Source organism: Bos mutus, chromosome 14 (assembly GCF_027580195.1).
Source record: "Bos mutus isolate GX-2022 chromosome 14, NWIPB_WYAK_1.1, whole genome shotgun sequence".
Lineage (NCBI taxonomy): Eukaryota > Metazoa > Chordata > Mammalia > Artiodactyla > Bovidae > Bos > Bos mutus.
In genome coordinates, this window is record NC_091630.1 from 59,057,536 (window position 1) to 59,077,409 (window position 19,874).

The 19,874-nt window shown below is 42.2% G+C and overlaps 2 protein-coding genes across 8 annotated transcripts in view; one reads left to right on the forward strand and one right to left on the reverse strand.

Moving 5' to 3' along the window:
- TGS1 (trimethylguanosine synthase 1) overlaps window positions 1–1,238 on the reverse strand; it is a 28,115-nt gene extending 26,877 nt beyond the window's left edge. The window contains exon 1 of one of the 3 annotated variants that reach the window (XM_070382392.1): window positions 974–1,238. In XM_070382392.1, the coding sequence (XP_070238493.1) occupies window positions 974–1,077 (104 nt within the window). In that variant the 5' untranslated portion in view covers window positions 1,078–1,238. Of the gene's footprint in view, window positions 1–871 lie in introns of all 3 variants that reach the window. The other 2 variants (XM_070382389.1, XM_070382390.1) reach the window with 2 other exon arrangements.
- Window positions 1,239–1,299: 61 nt separating this feature from the next.
- Window positions 1,300–19,874, forward strand: part of TMEM68 (transmembrane protein 68) — a 35,735-nt gene continuing 17,160 nt past the window's right edge. The window contains exons 1-3 of one of the 5 annotated variants that reach the window (XM_070382394.1): window positions 1,322–1,460; window positions 10,190–10,234; window positions 10,838–11,231. In XM_070382394.1, the coding sequence (XP_070238495.1) occupies window positions 10,907–11,231 (325 nt within the window). In that variant the 5' untranslated portion in view covers window positions 1,322–1,460; window positions 10,190–10,234; window positions 10,838–10,906. Of the gene's footprint in view, window positions 1,461–10,189; window positions 10,235–10,837; window positions 11,232–19,874 lie in introns of all 5 variants that reach the window. The other 4 variants (XM_070382395.1, XR_011466782.1, XM_070382393.1 and 1 more) reach the window with 4 other exon arrangements.

Below are 19,874 nucleotides of genomic sequence, written 5' to 3' on the forward strand. Positions count from 1 at the left end.
CACGTGGGTGGTCAAAATACACGCGAGTAAATGACTCTTGGAAATCACTGAAGTGGAAGTAGCCATTTCTCTACTGTAAAGGGATCATGCATTCATGAAAGCAGTCAAAAGGAAAGGGAATCCTTTCTGAAACGGCTGAAAGGGGAGCATAGAGATGTTTTGACTTGCCCACTGCCCACACAGCTCATTTGCCCCAGAGCTGGGATGTGAAACCAGATATTCTGTCTCTAAGGACAGTGCTCTTAAATTCTGGCTTGAGCATGTGTTGTGGGGAAAAATGCCCAGGGGAAATGACTTTGTTATGCTTTGTATGAAATCCTAGGGATCACCACTAGACAACATCACATGGGTGTAATACCAGAAAGCATATTTCACTTTCTTCAGTTTCCAGAGAAAGTGTTAGTCGCTCAGGCGTGTCTGACTCTTGGCGACCTCAGACTGTAGCCCGCCAGACTCCTCCGCCCATGGGATTCTCCAGGCAAAAATACTGGAGTGGGTTGCCATTTCCTTCTCCAGGGGATATTCCAGACCCAGGGATAGAACCCGGGTTACCTGCATTGTAGGCGGATCCTTTACCATCTGAGCCACCAGGGAAGCCTAACATTTTTTTTTTAAAAAAGATGTTAACCAAAAGTCAGTCATCTTCAAACCTTCACCGTGTGACGTCACATCCCTGATCAATTTCATTCGCATTTCACTCCCCTTGCTTGTAACCGTCCTCTCAGGTGGCGAGTGTAAAATAACACCCACCGGCCACCACGTTTTCCCCTAACAGCCCACAGAGCAGATTTCCTCCTTTACTTCAGGGCCGCAGGCGACCACCCCCTGACGCCCGAGGACGTTTTCCCCTTTTTCGTAAGCATCACGGTACCCGAGGGTTGGACGCGCTGGCCGCGGTTCTAGGGCTCCATCACCACGGGTCTGCAGCCCCCACAGGTCGGGGACCACGGGGAGCGGCCCGTGTCCGACTTACTCCACAAACGCCCGCGAGCAGAGGCAGAGGATGCGCGAGCCCTCCCGCAGGTCTTCGAGGAAGAGACACATCTCCGCCACAGGCCTCCACTTCTTGCAGTACATCTCAGCGCCTCACAGAAGGCGGCCACGCTGCAAACGACGCGGGCCGGCCACCCCGTCGCGGTTCGGCTGCCCGGGGCCGAGGGGCGGACGGAGGAAAAACCCCTTGCTGCAGGGCACGAACCGGCCCGGGACGGCTCAAGCTGGTCGCAGGCGAGTAGCTGCCGCCGGAAGTAGTTCGGGAGGGCGGTACAGGAAAGGGCGGGACGACGAGCGGTGTAGCACAAAACACTGTCCGGGATGCAGCCGGCGCTTGGCTTTTCCCTCCCGCGTCGCTCGGGAAGAACGGCTGCTCGAGTCTCCGCTTCCCTGGGTGAGCCATTGAGGAGCTCCCGCCGCTGCTCCAGGGTGAGGGCGAGCCGAGCCGCCTCTGCTTTTCGCTCTAGGTGCGTCGTCCACGTCTGGGCTTCCTCGAACTCTGCGCTCCTCGGCCCCCGGCCAGTCTCCCGGGCCGCGGCTCCAAGGCCGCGCGTCTGGTCTTACGGGGCCCCGCGGAGTCCCCAGGCTCCCCCTGGACTCGGGGTTCGGCTCGGGCCCCGGAGTGGCCGGCAGGGGAGGCCCTGCCTGGGTCACAACGAGCCAGTTCACCTTGGCCTGCATCTCCCCCCGCCACTCCCCAACGCGGGTTCGGCGGGTGTGGCCTCCACTTGGGTTGGGGGCGAGGTGTCTCCGCTCCCTGCCTGCCTCCGGGGCCGCTCTGATGGGGATGCTAGTGGCACCCCTTTGTGTGATGTTGGGGAGGGGGCCGCGTCCGGCTCGGAGGGAGTCCTGGTCGATGCCCTTCATACCACCTTCGTGACCAGGGCGGGCCACTTGACCCCCCGAACCTGTCTGTAAGAGTCTGTAAATAGGAGTGATGAGTAGCACCTGCTTCGTAGGGCGGTTGGGAAGATGGAAGAGAATCATGAGCATCAGACTTCTCACCAGAGCTGTTAATAGTCTGGGTGGGTACCTACTCTGGAGGCGCCTGGCACTGTCTCGGTCTCCGAATTTTGCAGCCTGTAAGACAGGACTGCTGATCAGTACTTAAAGATACGTATGTCCAAACCAGGATGTGGAAAACTGGATCAGCTCTGCTGAATTTGAAAAAAGCAATGCTTGGCATTGGTTGAGATCGCCCAGGCACGTTCATACTTGAAGCTTGTGGAGCACTTAGGACTTGGTTTGTGCTGTGGGCCCTGAAGTTGGTTTGGTATTCCTTCCTACTCCAGGGGATCTTCCCAACCCAGGTATCGACCCCCCTTCTCTTGGGTCTCCTGCGTTGGTAAGCGGATTCTTTATCACTGAGCCACCAGGAAAGCCCAGAATAAGTAAGAGCTGGAATGAAATCCAGAGGTTTAGAATGGCCCCTCATGTTCTGGCTGCTTTTACTGGTCGGTGGAAGTAGAAGTTGAATATTCAAATGAAGTGTTTATTCCCTGATCGTTTGTTGTGGTTCAGTTGAGTCCGCCTCTTTGCGACCCCATGGTTGCAGAATGTCGACCCCATGGTTGCAGAATGTCGGGCACCTCTGTCCTCCATTATCTACCGGAGTTTGCTCAAATTCATGCCATGCCTCCTTACTGCTTTCTTACTCATGTTAGTGACTCAAGAAGATAAGAGTGCTGCACAATTACAGATACACTAGTATGGATGTGTAACATTTGGGGGATAAGGGCAGTTAAAAAAATAAGGGTAGAATATCAATTATCAAACAGAGTGGAAGATTTTAACTAGGAATCGAGGGACATTCTAGGATTGAAAAAGAAATACATCTTGAAAGGGAATTCAGCCAGAACTTAAGAGTCTGAAGCTTGAAAGCCAAAAGATAAGATGGTTGATTTTGCCAGATAGCATAACTGAAATATTAGATAACCAAACTTCTGCTCTATTGATGGTTTGAAGTAGAATGCTTATTCACTGAAACAGTGTGAGAGCCCTGTTAAACCATTATGAAATACACAAAAAGAAAAAGGGAAAATTAATTAGTGTTTCAGTGAGTATTTCTTGTAACTGGCATTTTCAACATATCTGCAATTTGGCTCCTATACTAAATATAAGAAATGAATCTGCTACCATCCATGGTGATGAAAATACTGGTAATGATTGAAAAAAAGAAGAATAGATTTATTTCCTGAAGGTTTTATAGAAAACAAAATAGCCCTCTGTTTTACTGGTTTTTGAAATATTCTCATTTTAACATCTACAAAGTCAGTTACTGTAAATGTTCCTCATCAGCAACATCGACATGCTGATATTTCAACTTGGCAGCTTTTCCTCACAAGTTACATGAATTCCAGATGGGAAAGTATATGATACATAGAACTGTGTGTCATTGGAGAGTTTTTTTGGGGGGTGGGGCTTAGGAAATACTCTGGAATCTTGGTAACTAAAATAAATCTCCTCCAAAACATCTTTTAAACAGGGATAGTTTTTATTGGATGAAAATAAAGTGGTAGGGAGTCATGTATAGTCTGTGGCAAATTGGAGGGGGCAAAGGGCCAGGCAGAAGTAGAGGAAAGAGAAATTACAGTGTTAATATTTTTAGCCTTTGTGTCAGAGAGGGAGTGAGACTTAAAAAGTGTAATGAAAATCAAAGTAGAAAGTAGGAGGACTGGGTTTTAATTTTGACTCAGTTTTTCACTGAATTAGTTTAGTAACTGGGTAAGTCTACTTGGCTTTCTGTTTTTAACTTTTCTGCACAATTAAGAGGTGGTATTCATTGAGATCTAAAGCTATTTTCTCATTTTCTTACGAGTATTCTATCAGCTCAAAAGCTTGTTATTTAAATTCCTTGGTTAGTTCTCTCGCGAAAGGACTCTATCTTGGTCCATATTTTTGTTAAAGATTTGGATGAACAAATTCACCTCTACCTGTATTTAGTTAGCCAGCATTGCTTAGGTGACTAACATGTCCTGGGCATATTATCCTAAGTACTTTTGCATATGTTTTCTCATATAACCATCTATTTTGTTTACTGATACATTCCTGTGTTTAGAATAGTGCCCAGCACAAACTACATACTTGCTTGATGGCTATTGAATACATGAATTCATAGTCAGTGATGTAAGTCTTCTTCGTGCCATCCTCTTTCTTGTACGCTGTATTCTATCCCCTCTGGCCCAGGCCCCAGCAGTTATCTTCTCTCTTGATCATCCGTTTCTCGTTCACCCATTGACACATCATCATTGGTATTAAAAACTGCAGTAGTTTGATTCACGGTGAGACAACAACAAACTTGACCCACATTCCCCACCAACCTGTTTTTCTGTGCCTTTACGCAACAGCATTCCTCTCTAGTTCATTCCCTCCCACTCTTTCTTAAACTTACTTTACCTTTTATCCCCCACTGAATCAAAACTGTTCTAACAGGGCTGGCCAGTGCCTCTGTGTTGTGAAATCCAAGGATCACTTATCATTCCTCATCTTACTAGACCTCCCAGCATCATTGAGGACTCCTCCTTTCTTATTCTGATGTCCATGATGTCGCTCCTGGAAGGAGGATATTAGTTGCTCATTGGCTTCCCAGCTTCTAAAATGTTGAGGGCCCCAAGGCTCAGTCATGGAAGCTTTTTTATTTTATGTTCATTCCCTAGAGGAATATTCTTTAGTTTTCCAGTTCTCAATACTGGTCTATATATTGTTGACTCCCAAATGTATTACTCTAGCCCTGACCTTCCTGTGAAACTCTGCTGTGTCCAGCTGCCTGTTGAACATCTTCACTTGGATGTCCAGTACAACCTGGACGTGTTCAAACCTGAATTCCTAATGGCCAGGATTTGCTGGGATGCCTAAACCTGTTCTTCCAGCAGCTCCCTCTTTTTACAAGCAAACTGATTATAGTCATGCTTGTTTAGTGCTTTACTGGTGGAAGGCACTCTTCTAAGCTTTGTTCACAACAGTCTTATTCAGTTCAGTTCAGTTCAGTCGCTCAGTCGTGTCTGACTCTTTGGACCCCACAGACCGCAGCATGCCAGGCTTCCCTATTCATCGCCAACTCCCGGATCTTGGTCAAACTTATGTCCATTGAGTCAGTGATGCCATCCAACCATCTCATCCTCTGTCGTCCCCTTCTCCTCCTGCCTTCAATCTTTCCCAGCATCGGGGTCTTTTCCAATGAGTCACTTTTTCTTATCAGGTGGCCAAAATATTGGAGCATCAGTCCTTCCAATTAATATTCAGGACTGATTTCCTTTAGGATTGACTGGTTGGATCTCTTTGCAGTCCAAGGGACTCTCAAGAATCTTCTCCAACATCACAATTTGAAAGAATCAATTCTTCAGCGGTCAGCTTTCTTTATGGTCCAACTCTCACATCTATACATGACTACTGGGAAAACCATAGGTTTGACTAGATGGACCTTTGTCACAAAGTAATGTCTCTGCTCTCTAGGTTTGTAATAGCTTTTCTTCCAAGGAGCAAGAGTCTTTTAATTTCATTGTTGTAGTCACCATCTGCAGTGATTTTGGAGCCCAAGAAAATAAAGTCTGTTCCTGTTTCCATTGTTTCCCCATATATTTGCCATGAAGTGATGGAACCGGTTCCCATGAATATTGAGTTTTAAGCTAACTTTTCCACTCTCCTCTTTCACTTTCATCAAGAGGCTTCCTCTTCGCTTTCTGCCATAAGGGTGGTGTCATCTGCATATCTGAGGTTATTGATATTTCTCCTGGCAATTTTGATTCCAGCTTGTGATTCATCTAGCCCTGCATTTTGCATGAGGTACTCTGCATATAAGTTAAATAAGTAGGGTGACAATATATAGCCTTGATTTGGAACCAGTCTGTTGTTCCATGTCGGGCTCTAACTATTGCTTTTTGATTTGCATACAGATTTCTCTGGAGGCAGGTAAGGTGGTCTGGTATTCCCCTCTCTTGAAGAATTTTCCACAGTTTGTTGTGATCCACACAGTCAAAGGCTTTGGCATAGTCAAAATAAGCAGAAGTAGATGTTTTTCTGGCACTCTCTTGGTCCAGTGGATGTTGGAAATTTGGTTTCTGTTTCCTCTGCCTTTTCTAAGTCTAGCTTGAACATTTGGAAGTTCTCTGTTCACATACTGTTGAAGCCTAGTGTGGAGAATTTTGAGCATTATTTTGTGAGATGACTGCAATTGTGCTCTAGTTTGAACATTCTTTGGCATTGCTTTTCTTTGGGATTGGAATGAAAACTGACCTTTTCCAGTCATGTGGCCACTGCTGAGTTTCCCAAATTTGCTAGCATATTGAGTGCAGCACTTTCACAGTATCATCCTTCAGGATTTGAAATAGCTTAGCTGGAATTCCATCACCTCCACTAGCTTTGTTCATAGTGATGCTTCCTAAGGCCCAGTTGACTTTGCATTCCAGGATATCTGGCTCTACCTGAGTGTGATCACACCATCGTGGTTATCTGGGTCATTAAGATATTTTTTTGTATAGTTCTGTGTATTCTTGCCACCTCTTCTTAATATCTTCTGCTTCTGTTAGGTCCATACCGTTTCTGTTCTTTATTGAGCCCATCTTTGCATGAAATGTTCCCTTGGTATCTCTAATTTTCTTAAAGCGATCTCTAGTCTTTCCCACTCTATTCTTTTCCTCTATTTCTTTGCACTGAAGAATGAGAAGATGAGTGCACGTTCTTCTCCTCTGCCATCTTGGACTTCAGGACAGTCTTATTCGGTTGATACTGTTTTCCTCATTTGTAGATGGAGAGACTGAGGCAGAGAGATGTTATGTAACTTGTCTTGGGTTCCACAATAAGGAGCGAACCCTGCCGTGTCCCCACCCATGTTGCCTGAAAACATGTGGCCATCCAGACTTCTCCTCTTATTCACGTTCTACATTCATTCACCAGTGCATCCTATTGGCTTTATCCTCAAAATATATCCAGAAGTTTACCGTCTCTTATAGCCTTCCCTCTGCATGCTTGTCCTGCCACCTTCATGACTCACCTTGGTGACCGCAGTAACTTCCTGTTGCCCCCTATGCAGCGTATTCTCGACATAGCGTCATTGAGAACTGAAGTTGGGAATCTCATCCTTCTGACACCTTTTCCCTCTCACTTAGGTAAAAGTTAGCCCACAAAATTCTACAGTGCTCCCTGTTTCCAACCGCCCACCCCACCCCTCTTCCTCCGCCTGCCTGCTTTTCTGCTCCTCACTCCACCCCAAAGTGCACATCGCTTGTGCTTACCATTCTTTCAGTCAGGAATTCTCTTCCAAAGGCGCACATGGTTTGCTTCCTCACGTCCTCAGGTCTTTGTTCAAACAGGTGACACAGTGGTAAAGAATCTGCCTGCTAATGCAAGAGATGTAGGAGACACAGGTTCAGTTCAATCCCTGAGTCAGGAATATCCCCTGGAGTAGGAAATGGCAACCCACTCCAGTATTCTTGCCTGGAGAATCCCATGAACAGAAGAGCCTGGTGAGCTGCAGTTCACGGGGTCACAAACAGTTGGACATGACTGAGCACAGACGCAGACCTTTGAAGGTGGAACGGGCACCTTTTGAGTTTTCTGTTCTGGAATATTTTAAGTCGAAGGGTTGGCCATTTGTGCAGGTGCGTGGGGTGCAGTTACCGGGTGGCGGGATCTTGTGATGGGCCCTCGAAGCCTCTGTCCCCAGGAGTCTACCTGTGGACTGACCCTCTCCCCTCTTCTGTGTGTGTGAAGCATGTGTAATAGGTCAGAATGTGGCCGGGGTAAGAGTAGAGTTCTATTACCAGTTTGAGTGGAGGGAGGCACTAAAGGTTTTAAAATCACGAGATTTTAGAATCCTATTAAAAATTGGAAATGAGACTAGATTACTGGGACAGTTCTATTAAACAGTAAGGGTCAGCTCACCAAAATGATTGGTTTTCAGGCCTGGGAAAAGCTTTTAACATATTAGAGAGGCTATCATAAATTTTAATGTATTAACAATATTCAAAAGCTCTCTCTGTTGAGATATAATTCATCATAATATTCACCATTTTAAAAATGTGCCACTCAGTCGTCTTTAGTATATTCACAAGGTCGTACAGCCATCACTACCATCCAGTTCCAGGACATTTTTATTGTCCCTCAAAGACACCTCTGTTTCCATTGGCAGTCGCTTGTCATTGCCCTGCCGCCAGCCCCTGGCAGCCACTAACCTTTGTGTCTGGGTGGATTAACCTGTTCTGGGTGTTTCATAGAAATGAAATCATGTAAGATGTGGCCTTCAGTATCTGACTTTTTTCTTTTTTTAACCTAGTATAATGTTATTATACTGTATAAGTGAAATATTGTGGTATGAACTTATATTGTGGTATGAACTAGTACTTCATTTCTTTTTGTGCCTGATTAATCTTTTTTCTTGGAGAAGGCAATGGCACCCCACTCCAGTACTCTTGCCTGGAAAATCCCATGGACGGAGGAGCCTGTTAGGCTGCAATCCATGGGGTCGCTAAGAGTCGGACACGACTGAGCGACTTCACTTTCAATTTTCACTTTCATGCATTGGAGAAGGAAATGGCAACCCACTCCAGTGTTCTTGCCTGGAGAATCCCAGGGATGGGGGAGCCTGGTGGGCTGCCGTCTATGGGGTCGCACAGAGTCGGACACGAATGAAGTGACTTAGCATAGCAATCTTTTTTCTGGCTATAGCATATTTTTATCCATCAACTGATGGACATTTGAGTTGTTTCCATATTTTTGGCTCTCATGACTAAATGCTGCTGTCAACAACTATATGCAGATTTTTCTGTGAATATGTTTTCAGTTCTCTTGGGTGTATACTTAGGACAAGAATTACTGGGTCCAGTGGTAAATCTGTGTTTAACTTTTTGAGGACTGCCAAACTGATTTCCACAGTGACTGCACTATTTTATATTCCCACTGGCAGTGTACAAAGGTTCTCATTTTGCGATATCATCAGTATCACTTGTTATTTTCCTCTTTTTCTTTTTTTTTGATGATAGCCACCCTAGTGAGGAAAGCTCTTATTTTAAAAAGTAGTAAGTTTTGCTGTGTTGTTTTACTCTGAATGCTCAAACACTGATAAATTTTAGTGGTTTAACTCTGGGTGTGTTTATGTTTAGACTCAGTTGTGTCCAACTCTCTGCGACCCCATGGACAGTAGCACGCTAGGTTCCTCTGTCCGTGGAATTTTCCAGGCAAGAATACTGGAATGGGTTGCCATTTTCTTCTGGTTGACTCTTTTGACGGGTTGGTTAAAACGTGATGTAAATAAAACACAGATTGTGGGCTCAATGTGGGCTGTGTCCACCTGCTTTTACCACCACAGGCCCAGATTTCTCACAGATAAGTGCTATGGATTACCAGGAAATTAGACACATCCTCCATCCCTGGAAGAATAAGTCGATTCTGTGTGCTGCCAACATGCTAGTTTATTAGCAAGACAATCTTGGCTTCAAGACATCACGTGATTGCTCTTTTATACATCTGTCTCTCTCTCCCTCAGTCTCTTTCTTTCATTTTTTTCCTTTCCCACCTCATCCACAAAGGATTTGAGATGATTTTTGTTAAGGTTATATGGTATGGAATAATGATAAAATATCTCTAAGAATAGAATCAGAAGCAGATAACATAGGAATGGAAGGAGGATATCTTACTTAGGACATTGTAATCATGAGGATTAATGCAGTTGTGTCATCGAATATCATGTTTGACCATAAGCTTATCCAGCAGTTACTAAAAAGAGACATTGCCTGTTATACATCCTAACTTCATATTGTTTCTCTAAAGAAGCACAGTTTTCTGTAACTCTAAGTTAAAAAACGTCTTAGGTGGGGGTGTTTAGAGTACAGGGGCTTCCTAAGTTGCTTAGTGGTAAAGAATCTGCCTGCAATGCCGGGGATGTGGGTTGATCCCTGGTTCAGGAAGATCCCCTGGAGGAGGAACTGGCAACCTACTGCAGAATTCTTGCCTGGGAAAGCCCGTGAACGGAGGAACCGTTTATAATAGAGAGCTAAAACAGTACTAGGGGTCCTCACTGAAAGCTTTGGTAGCATGAGTATAATTTTGAATTATGATGCACTGGTGTAGGGCAGGAAACATGTTTGTCACACACTGTGTTTATGTCTCTTGCCATTTATTTTATGGAAAGTCTATCTCTAGGTATTAATGGTTATATTTTTTAAATCATATATTTCTTCCATTTGTATATGGTATTTTCCAGAATACAGACATTGAAGCTTGGGACAAAATATTTATCTAATTTCTGGTAAGTTAAGTGAGTGCTTTAGGGAGTTACATAAAATAATTGTATGCTCTGTTTCTTCAGTCATTTAAGATACAAGAGAAATTTTAGTGACATATAAGATAAAAACTATGTTGGTAAATTTTTATTATTGTATAACATAAAAGGAACAGAGAGCTTTTCTATAAACCTGCTTGTAAAAGATAATACCCAAAAACATATGTCATCATTTCCTAAAGAATTGGGTTACTTTTATTGAATCAGATAATTGATGTTTTCTTCTGTGAAGAATAGTTATCTCAACATAACTCAGTTTAAGATACAAATGCTGAGTATGATTCACTTAAGATATAGTCAAATTATTCAGATCAAGCTGCAGTTTCATTCATTGGCTTTGTTTTCCTCTTGTAACTGTAGCTTGTGAGTTATTTTCAGAAGCTAAGCCCAGCACGCTTCATGAGTGGACAGAGGATACCCATTTTCACATGTAGATCTTCAACGAAGTTGAGAGTTAACAACTGACTCATTTTTGGTATTAAATGACTCTGCACCATATTTTTATGTAGACCAAAACATTTAACCTCTCAGCTGCAAAGAGAATCACGTTGGATTATTTTTCCCTTCCAGTGGCTAAGTTGAAGACCTGCCATGACAATGCAGAAAGAGACCGCGTTTGCTGTTTCCACCTAAAAAAAAATGACCAACAAGAACCAAAGTTTTGGTGTGGGACAGGACTCCATGTCCTCCATGACTTGTCTAATCCACGTCCTTGAAGCGTGGTTTGGTGTGGAGCACTTGGAGGACTACTGGAATTTTGCAAACTACCTCTTGTGGGTTTTCACACCACTCCTCCTTTTAATACTCCCTTACTTCACCATCTTTCTGCTCTACCTTACAATAATTTTCTTACACATTTATAAGAGGAAGAATGTGCTAAAAGAAGCCTACTCCCATAATCTGTGGGATGGTGCGAGGAAGACGGTGGCGACCCTGTGGGACGGACATGCGGCTGTCTGGCATGGTAAGCAGATCGCTTTGTGCTCTGAGCTCCTGCTGGTGTGGGTGCACTGACACCCCATCACTGTCCCTGTGGTTGGTTGAAGAGATGTTGAAAAATATGATGGAGGGGAGAGTTATTGTTTTCTGTTATCTGTTTGCATGTGTGGTGCACATGTATGTCTTTATTAAAGTGGTTTTCTTCTAAATACATTCGTTTCCATTAAACAAAGAACCATATAGCTGTGTAGAATATGACAATAAGCTAAAATTAAAAAATGAATATTTAACATCTAAAAGAGTAAGAGACAAAATAGTATAGAAAACTGTTTTGAAAGTGCTTTAATTATTTCGTGTTTATTCCCATTTTGTTCAAAGTAAGTTTGACTTTCCCAGTGTCGAGATTTTTAAACAATGAAATATTAAGTAATAATATTTTTAAATTAAATATAATCTATATACCAAAATTTACCCATTTTCTGTTTGCCTCATTTCGGAAGTCATTGTGTGACTTACTAAGCTAACGTGTTGTCACTTTAAATCTACATATGCCTGCAAGTCATTTTTGAGCACTTGACCATGCCATCCGGTGTCCAATGCTTAACATGCATCAGTTCTTATAACACAGTAGATGGAGCCCATGTATTAACTCCATTTTACATGTTTCTCATAAGGAAACTGAAGAACAGAGAGGTTGTCATTTGCCCAAGGCTGCTAGGACAGCAGGGAGAAGAGCCAGGACGCAGCCCCTGGTTTCCGGGTCTCGGCCTGTGCGTCCCTGACCTGTGCTGTGCAGCAGGTCTGTCCCTGGCTGGGGGCTCGGACTCCCAGCAGTGGTGGTCAGAGGGTATGCAGACAGGAAACACACGCTACTGATGTAGGGAATTTACTATGTACCTGCTAATACCAATGCCCTTGCCAGTCAGCACAGCCCTCACACTCTCTGGTGGCTGTTCACCCACCGTGGGATGGTGTCTCCGCATTCCATGACCAGAGCCTGCGTCTGTGTAGATGGCTATTGTTCATTGTCTATACAGCAGTGAGACAGAATGCAGTGGCCTGGTTTATAGGAGTCAGGAGTCTATGCCCCTCTCCCACTTGTAACCGCCCGTATTTTAGGATAATGCATATAGTAAGGAATTTGAATTTATTTATATTTCAGGAGATATTTAATTTCTATAAATTCCAAGTGTTGAACTTATTTTGTAAGCGAGTATATAATTTTGAAGTATTTATTCTTTATTTTTCTGATGTATTTCTAAATATGCCCCTATGGCTCAGAGGAAGTAAAAATATAGATTACTACCCTGTTTTAATGTTCTGTTATGATAATTTAACATTGTATTTTATTGGGATAGGTGATGCTTTTAAAAACAGTTTTCTCCACTCTTTTAGTGACATACACAATAGGCATTTGTGTGCACATTCAGATTTTGTATTGATGTGAAATCAGTTCTAATTTATGCTTTGTAAAGAATCTTCAGAGAAGTTTTTAACTAATAAAAATGTTCATTGTAGAAAATGTGGCAAGTAAAAATAAATATGGAGAAGAAAATAACAGCCACCTAAAATTTGCCAGGCCATTGAATTCTGGTATGTTTATTGCTTTTTATTTGTGTGGCAGACTAGTATCTTCATGTCACCGAGCCTTCTTACTTGAGTGGTAATGACTGTATCAGATCAGATCAGTCGCTCAGTCGTGTCCGACTCTTTGCGACCCCATGAATCACAGCACGCCAGGCCTCCCTGTCCATCACCAACTCCCGGAGTTCACCCAGACTCACGTCCATCGAGTCAGTGATGCCATCCAGCCATCTCATCCTCTGTCGTCCCCTTCTCCTCCTGCCCCCAATCCCTCCCAGCATCAGAGTCTTTTCCAAAGACTCTGTAAATCCTATAGCTAATTTAGTTAGTTACCTGTTACACTGTTGTTTATTTGTAATTGGTTTACTATAAGTATCTTTATACAAAAATCTATCCAGTGTTTCCTGTTTTGAACTTAAATTTTACCCTCTACTGTATATTATGTAAGTGCTCTGGCATTTTGCAAACCATTCTCTGATTCTACTACATCAAGGAACATGAATCTGATATTTTTTTAAATACCTGCGTTTTTAGGTAGTTTGTCAATGAGGTCCCTACCTTCAAGTTGTTTACAGCCTTTAAATTATAGCAATTTTGACTTCTTTACTTCACATTTATTACTATTTTTTAAAAACATGGACATATTTAATTCACTTAAAGGGTCCTCCAAGTTAAACCACAGGCAGTAGTTTTTTTTTCCTTTTTTTTTGCATATATATATATTTAAATTTATTTTTAATTGAAGGATAACTGCTTTATAGAATTGTAGAAGAGTTTTTTCATGGAAAATTAAATTGGGGTTTCAAGAGAACCTTCCCGCTCTCCTTCAGGTGGGTTAGTTTTCTTTCACCTCCTGTGTCTCACACAGGGAAGGATGCCTGGTCCACCGGCTGGAGCTCAAACCAGCCTCTCCCCAGTCACAGCTGGGTGACCTCCGGCAGGTTACCTTGCTTCCTTTGCTGTTTCTCCCTCTTCCTTTTCAACAATTAGGACTTTTTTTTTTTTTCAATTAGGACTTTTTAAAACTTCATTTTAAAAAAAATTTTAGAATTACAGAAAAGTTGCAAAAATAGTGCAGAGTTCCTGCTGTTTTTCACTCAGCTTCCCCTAATGTTGGCATCTTATATAACCATTTCTACAGTTATCATATTAACAGTGGTACAACATTATCAACCAAACTACAGATATTATTCGAATCTTACCAGGTTCCCTGCCAGAGTCCTTTTACCAGGATCCCATCCTGCATTTAGTTGTCATATCTTCTCCAATTTAAAACGGGTTTTTTGTCTTTATCACCTTCACACTTTTGCAGAGTACTGCTCAGTGATTTTGTGGACTGTCTCTTAATTTAGGTATGATGTTTTCCATAATTAATTCGAAGTTGTGCATTTTTGACCAGAATCTCACTGATGGTGCATTCTCAGTACATTGTATCCGAGGTGCCTGATGTTAACACGTGTTAAGACCAGTGATGGTGACTTTGATCACTTGATTGAGGAGGTGTCTGCTAGGTTTCCCCACCAGAGAGTTGCTAGTTTTTACTTTTTAATTGATAAATGTCTTGGAAGATCTCCTTTAAAGCTATGTAAATAACCTTTCTCTTCAAACAAGATACTAAACTTTCCTGAACTTCATTTTCCTCTTCTGTAAAATTGGTTGTTTTAAGGATTCATTGGATCTTGATATAAAGTACTTAGAATAATTTCTATTATGTAATAAAAATTCAACAAATGTTAGCTCTCATAATTATAGAGCATCTTGCTCCAATAATTTGGAAAGCACTAAAATACATTACTTGCCTCTTGGTCATTATTAAGTTCAACTTCACACACCTACTGTGTTCAAGATTCCTAGTATTTTCAAAGCACATTTTTAGGCTGTCAAGGTTTTGACTCTTGTTGCTAGCAAGAAATGCATTCTGCCATCCAGTGTATACGCACAGGTATATCTACTTCATCAAGTGTGTAGAGACTGTCTTCATGTGATCTGCTCTGTTTTCTATCCTGCTCTCTCTTATTTAAAAAGAAAATGCTGACAGTAACTCACTAAAGAGACTGCACAGCTCAGTGAGTGGATGGCCACGAGCATTCGACAGTCTCAGGTGCAGGTTAGCCTGCACGCACCTCTGGTAGGAGGTGAGGTGAGGGGCAAGGACACAGCCGCCCTCCCCCAGCCCCCTCCCCGCCACCGTGTGACCTTGAGTAGTTGGTTATGTGGGTTTTGCTTCCTTGGGTTTCCTCATCAGTGCAGGAATTCCGTGAGGACCATATGACATAATTACTATGGGTCCAATACAGTGCCTGGCAGGTGAACCCTCAATAAGTGTCCATTCTTGTTTCTATGGGACAAAAGTGAAAGCACTATTCATGGAGGAAGTAGTTTTTAAACAAGGTTTTGAAGAATGAGTGGGGAAATAACTGAGTAACTATTTCACAGAATCCACCTGCAATGCAGGAGATCCTGGTTTGATTCCCGGGTCGGGAAGATCCGCTGGAGAAGGGATAGGGTACCCACTCCAGTATTCTTGGGCTTCCCTGGTGGCTTAGCTGGTGAAGAATCTGTCTGCAATGCGGGAGACCTGGGTTTGATCCCTGGGTTGGGAAGATCCCCTGAAGAAGGGAAAGGCTACTGACTCCAGTATTCTGGCCTGGAGAATTCTGTGGACTGTATAGTCCATGAGGTTGTGAAGAGTCAGACATGACTGAGTGACTTTCACTTCACCTCACTTCACTTCACACCATTATATTTAAAAATTAAGTACATAGTTTTTTTTGAAGGAAAAGAAAAATGATCAAAATTGGTTCAAGAAGGAGAGAGAAACAGAGCAGACCAATAATCATACAATAAATATTGAAACAGTGATCAAAGTCTATACCCTCCTCTCTTCACAAAGGGCTGAGAGCCCACAGTTATGCTAAACTTTTAAGTAACAGATAATGCCCCTCGTAAAGTGAGAGTGTAGGAAAAAGTGGAGTTAAACAGTTTATTTTACAAGGATAGCAGAACTTTGCCAAAGAAACTAAGGAGAACACAAAAGGGAGATTTGTAGGTCAGTCTCAAAGTAGTTTTATAAAATTCAGTACTTATGATAAAAAAAAAAACTTAGTGAAGACTAAAGGTATTACTTTAATAAAGTTCCAGAAATATTCAACAAAAATGATCCACATTAGAGAAGTAGTAAAAGCAATTCCCATAAGAAGAAAATAGGACAAGGATGCTCTCAACCTCTACTATTTAACATTCTCTTGGAGCTCCTGGAAATAAGTGAAGAGATGAGAAAAGAGGCCTGAAAGAACTAAGTGAATCCACTTACTAGTACTGATAAGTTTGTTAAACACAAAATCATATACTACCAATAATCATTTTTAAAATGGAAATAAAACATTCTGTTTGAGACTAAATCTAACAACATGTAAGAACTTTAAGGAGAAACTATATGCTTTACAGATGGAATTCAAAAAAGTTGAAGTGGATACAAAGTCTTGGTGTAATATAGATGTCCCTTCTACAGCCCATACTCCCAGTTCATTTACTAATTCAATATAACTGATTTTTCGTCAACTTCTAAAATTCATATAGAAGAGTAAAGAAGAATAACCAAGGAAAATTGGAAATAAAAGAGGGCGTTTCCCCTATCATATCAAAAGCATCAACATTTATCATGATTAAAATTATAGTGTTGGTCCAGGGAAAGGATTATCACAAGTAGATCAAACATTAAAAAGTTAGAAGCATGAATGTAGTAAGTGATAAAAGTGGTGTTTGAGGTCAACATGAAAAGACAGGAAAATACTTGATGACCTTAAAGTATGGAAGATCTTAAAGAAGATGCAAAACAAAAGCTATTGGGAATAACTAAAAATTGTGTCAAAAGATGGGGCAGATCAGGGTAGGTCATTTACAGCATAACTTCAGTTCAGTCGCTCAGTCATGTCTGACTCTTTGCGACCCTGTGAACCACAGCACGCCAGGCCTTCCTGTCCATCACCAACTCCCGGAGTCTACCCAAACCCAGCCCATCAAGTTGATGATGCCATCCAACCATCTCATCTTCTGTCGTCCCCTTTTCCTCCTGCCCTCTATCTTTCCCAGCATCAGGGTCTTTTCCAGTGAGTCAGTTCTTTGTGTCACGTGGCCAAAGTATTGGAGTTTCAGCTTCAGTCCTTCCAATGAGCACCCAGGACTGATCTCCTTTAGGATGGACTGGTTGGATCTCCTTGCAGGCCAAGGGACTCTCAAGAGTCTTCTCCAACACCACAGTTCACAAGCATCGATTCTTTGGCACTCAGCTTTCTTTACAGTCCAACTCTCATATCCATACATGACCACTGGAAAAACCATAGCCTTGACTAGACAGACTTTTGTTGGCAAAGTAATAGTAAATTAAAAAAATCCAATTTAAATGGTCTAAACATGTGATCTGAAAATGACCCAAACATAAATGCCAACAATTATGACAGATTCACAAGCCCCCTAGTAATTAGGAAAGTGCAAATTAAAACTTATGCTAAGATATCATTTTTACTCAAAATATTGGCAAAAATTAGTTTGTTGACATTAAAGAGTAAGAATGTGGAGACAGGGACGCTCAGCGCCTTTAAGAAAGTACTGTAGTGCAGCCAGTCAGGAGGACCATTCGGTAGCTTCTGTTATAATTTAAAATGGGTGTATCATATGGTCAGTTGCCCTTACTATCCAGTTGTCTCAGTATCCAGTCTAGTGGTAAACTCCCACAGTGTACAGGATGCATATAAATGAATGTTCATTGCAGCAATTATTTGTGAAAAACTGGAAACAGTCCAGTGTCCCTAAATAGGGAAATGGCTCAATGAACTGTGATAGGAATTCATTATGGAATACTTTATAGCCATTAAAACATCATCAATAAGAGATCACTACATATGTTTATCAAGTAGATGTCCAAGATACATTGTTGCAGGAAAAAAACTAAGATTCATTATTACAATCACAGTAGGAAAACCACCTGTGTTCAAACATTCAGACACCCCGGTATTGAGTAAAATGCAGGATGTATTCAGGACCAAAAGAGGGGTCATTCTTCTTCTTGGGTGAGAACTATGTGGAAGGATGAACCTGGAAAGGTAGACTGAAATTAAGTTGTGAGACAATTGAATGCTGTGCCCAGCCAGGAGTTTGCCTTTATTTTGTGTGCTTTTTAGGTCCGTTTGCTTTCCTGAGGAAGACCCAAAAGGATGGTATTGTCATTTTACTATAGTGTGTAGGTGTACAGCCTTACAAACGGGTTTTTGGTGTCATATTTAGAAGGGATCATCTCTTAGGAGATTAGCCTTATCTGAAATTACGGTGCATGCTTGCCTGCTCAGTCGCTTCAGTTGTGTCCCACTCTTTTCAACCCCATGGACAGTAGCCTGCCAGGCTCCTCTGTCCATGGGATTCTCCAGGCAAGAATATTGGAGTGGGTTGCCATTTCCTCCAGGGGATCTTCCCCACCCAGGGATTGAACCTGTGTCTATTGCATTGAAAGGGGGCATTCTTTACCACTAGGCCACCTGGGAAGCAAGGTGGTAGGCAGTTATCTCATTTATTACATAATAAATAAATCCCTGCGAGTGAAGCTCTGGGGGAAACCAAAGAATCTGAAAAGTTCTTAAGATCAAGGCGCAGAGTAGGGGAGGTAAATAAGTATGCATTTCATGGCATAAAACAGGAGAGCCACATTCGTCACAGAGAAGGGCTGTTCTTGGTGAAGGGGACAAACGTGCATATGTCCAGGCCCCCTTCCTGAACAGCAGAGGGATGGTCGGTGGCAACAGCCGTCTTGGAGAGTGATGTCTTTCTCTGAGTGCTGGAACCCATCACCCCTACCCAGGACGGGTCCTGTAGGCGGAAGACGGGGTTGCACTTCAAAACCCACGTCAGGGAGAGGGAGTGATATACTTAAGAGAGTGGAGGTAAACACTCGGAACGTGGTGACCAGAAAAGAGAGTCCAAGGGAGGAGCAGGTAAAGCGCCCCAGCATTTCTATGAACGTGTGACAGGAAGTGCTCCATTAGAGGCGGTCACGTGGGCAGCGTGGAGGTGGGACGCGCCCTGGTCCATGTGATACAGGAAAGAATGTGACATCACTTGATGGGCCTTTTTGGGGTCTGAAAGGCCTTGACAGTGTTTGACCAGTGTGACCATCCACTGGTGCTTTCTGAGTGGACCAGAAAGCACGGTATGACCACATCCATGCTTCACGATCAATGCAGTTGAATATTGGGGCTTAAGGTTTAGTGGAAAGATGGTAAATTCTAGTTGTCGATAGTGAACTGCTGAATTGAATTTTTCTGCTTTCAACCCGGTGGTTTGGTAATATGGAAGCAGTTCAATTAATTGTCAATTCTTTTAAAAGAAAATTATTCTGGAAAACAAAGGGGAAGCGAAGGAATAGTCTGTATAGAATCCCTTAAAGAAGTATTTCTTTATTTATTTCTTAGAATGTTTGTCTGCTGGGATGATCTATCCTTTTGATAACTTCAGGCAACTTCAGTGACTGATTCTAAGTAAACTGAATTACTTGAACTAAAATTAGATAATTGGGAAGAAATGTTAACAGTACAGAAACACAATTTTGAAATATCATTAAATTTAATTTTTAAAACCGTTCTGTTGAGTTTATTTGATATATTACCAAATAATTTATTTCTTCAATACTAGAATCAGTTACCACACTTAATCTATTTGGTGAAGATATTATGTTGTTTAGTCACTAAGTCATGTGCGACTCTTTTGCAATCCCATGGACTGTAGCCTGCCAGGCTCCTCTGTCCATGGGATTTCCCAGGTAAGAATATCGGAGTGGGTTGCCATTCCCTTCTCCAGGGGATCTTCCTGACTCAAGGATCAAACCCGAGTTTTCTGCATTGGCAGGCGGATTTTTTACCACTCAGTCATCTGGGAAGCCCAAAGATATTATAAACTACTTTAAAAATGAATCTCTTAAAATTTACACCTAAATCTTTATAATTTAAATGTTTGTTTCTTAGCAAATCTAACAAGGGATAAACTGAAGGAATACAGAGTGAAGTAAGCCAGAAAGAAAAACACCAATACAGTATAC